General features: G+C 58.0%; 1 protein-coding gene across 1 annotated transcript; it reads right to left on the bottom strand.

Moving 5' to 3' along the window:
- Positions 1–1,215: 1,215 nt before the first annotated feature.
- Positions 1,216–1,551, bottom strand: GPX1 (glutathione peroxidase 1; the record flags this gene model as incomplete). The annotated part of the gene is made up of 1 exon (XM_010133492.1): positions 1,216–1,551. A coding segment is annotated over one exon (336 nt), but the record flags the coding sequence as incomplete, so codon positions are not given.
- Between the last annotated feature and the right edge of the window lie 4 nt (positions 1,552–1,555).

The raw sequence follows: 1,555 nt of genomic DNA, 5'->3' as shown, positions 1-1,555 counted from the left end.
GACAACTCCGTGAAGTGCCTGTCAGCTTTGTGGATGGCAGGAGTCAAAAAAGTGCTGGGGGAGGAATAAAAAGAAGAAAACACTGCCTGAACCCTGGCGCACCCACACTTTGTGGCAGGCAATTCCTGCACCCAGAGGGCAACAAGGACACTGAGGCAAGGCACAATTTCTGTGGGAGCAGTGGTCGAACAGGCTGCTGTTCTGCACTGGCAACACGGGAAAACTGGTTCTTGGAGCAGTTCCCTGCGTTGTAAGGTGCTGGGGGTGCGCGAAGGCAGTAACGGGCTTTGTGAAGGACTGGGCAAGCTTGTGGAGATTTGTTTTGGGCTCCCACCAATGCAAAAGGGGAGGGAGCCAGGAGACAGCTAGCCAGCCGGGTGGCGGTGGCAGTGTCTCTTGGACAAGAGGAGGGATGGCAGGTGCTGCTCCTGCTCTAGGTCCCCCCTGGGGGCACCTGCTGGCAGAGGCCAGGTAACGAGGTGGGCCTTGGCTAAGGGCTCTGCTTCCCCAAGGCCTCTGCCAGCGTGGCTGCGGCAGCACGGGCTGCAGAACCACTCATCTACCTGCCTCGGCTGTGATGAGCCTGTCACGGCCTGTTGTTGGTAGCGGAGCTGGGAGTCCCCCAGCCCGCGTAACCACACCCTGGCCACGTGCCACCGAGGCCTTCCTCTCGCCTGAGGTCCAGTGAGCAGTTTGGCAAAGTAATTGTGTTCTGGCCACCCTCCCGCTCTGCCAAGCTCGTTACACGTGGGTAGGACGCGGGACGGATTCAGGTTGCAGAGCTCGCAAACGCTGTTGGCCATCGCGCTGCCCCAGGTTTGCATTTGGATTTCCCTGGCTGTCACCCTCTAGTGGGGTGGGTCAGCCCCGCCAGCACCCATGCGAGCTGATGAACCCGTAACGCGGCCACCACATTTCACCCAACTCGCCCACATCTATCAAGCCACAGCCTTAGAGAAAGTACAGATTTTGGTTTTATTCAGAGAATCACAGTAAGCTGCTGAGACTCATGGCTGCTTTCCCCAGCGTAGTTTCCCAGACATTCACATGCAGCTTCTGAAAACATCAAGTGCACTTCGAGGATTTGGAAGATGCACCATCATGAGCAGAACCTGCATGAGACACTGGGAGTTCTGCTAGAGCAGCAGCCCTTGCGAGAGGACCCGGCACAAGCGCAGCGCGCTGAGCAGGAAGCGAACGCTGCAGCGCACGGCTTTATTCGAGAACATTCTTGGGAACCTTCTGCAGAAGCAACTCAATATCATCCTGGATCTTGATGGTTTCGAAATGCCGGCTGTAGCGTTTGAAGGGCACGCCGTCGGGGCCGATGAGGAACTTCTCGAAGTTCCAGGAGATGTCGTTGCGGCAGACCGGGGACCAGATGATGTACTGCGGGTTGGTCATCAGCGAGGAGGGGTCGTCGTGCGGGAAGGGCAGCGCCTCTTTCAGCAGGGTGAAGAGGGGGTGCGCGTCCTTCCCGTTCACCTCACACTTCTCGAACAAGATGAAATTGGGCTTGTACCCGTGCCCGGGACGGACATACTGCAGCGCCAGC

The sequence above is a fragment of the Buceros rhinoceros genome, unplaced genomic scaffold (genome assembly GCF_000710305.1).
Source record: "Buceros rhinoceros silvestris isolate BGI_N320 unplaced genomic scaffold, ASM71030v1 scaffold33733, whole genome shotgun sequence".
Taxonomy (NCBI): Eukaryota; Metazoa; Chordata; class Aves; order Bucerotiformes; family Bucerotidae; genus Buceros; species Buceros rhinoceros.
Note: the sequence above shows the minus strand (reverse complement) of the source record. Positions and strands in the feature narration are given on the sequence as shown.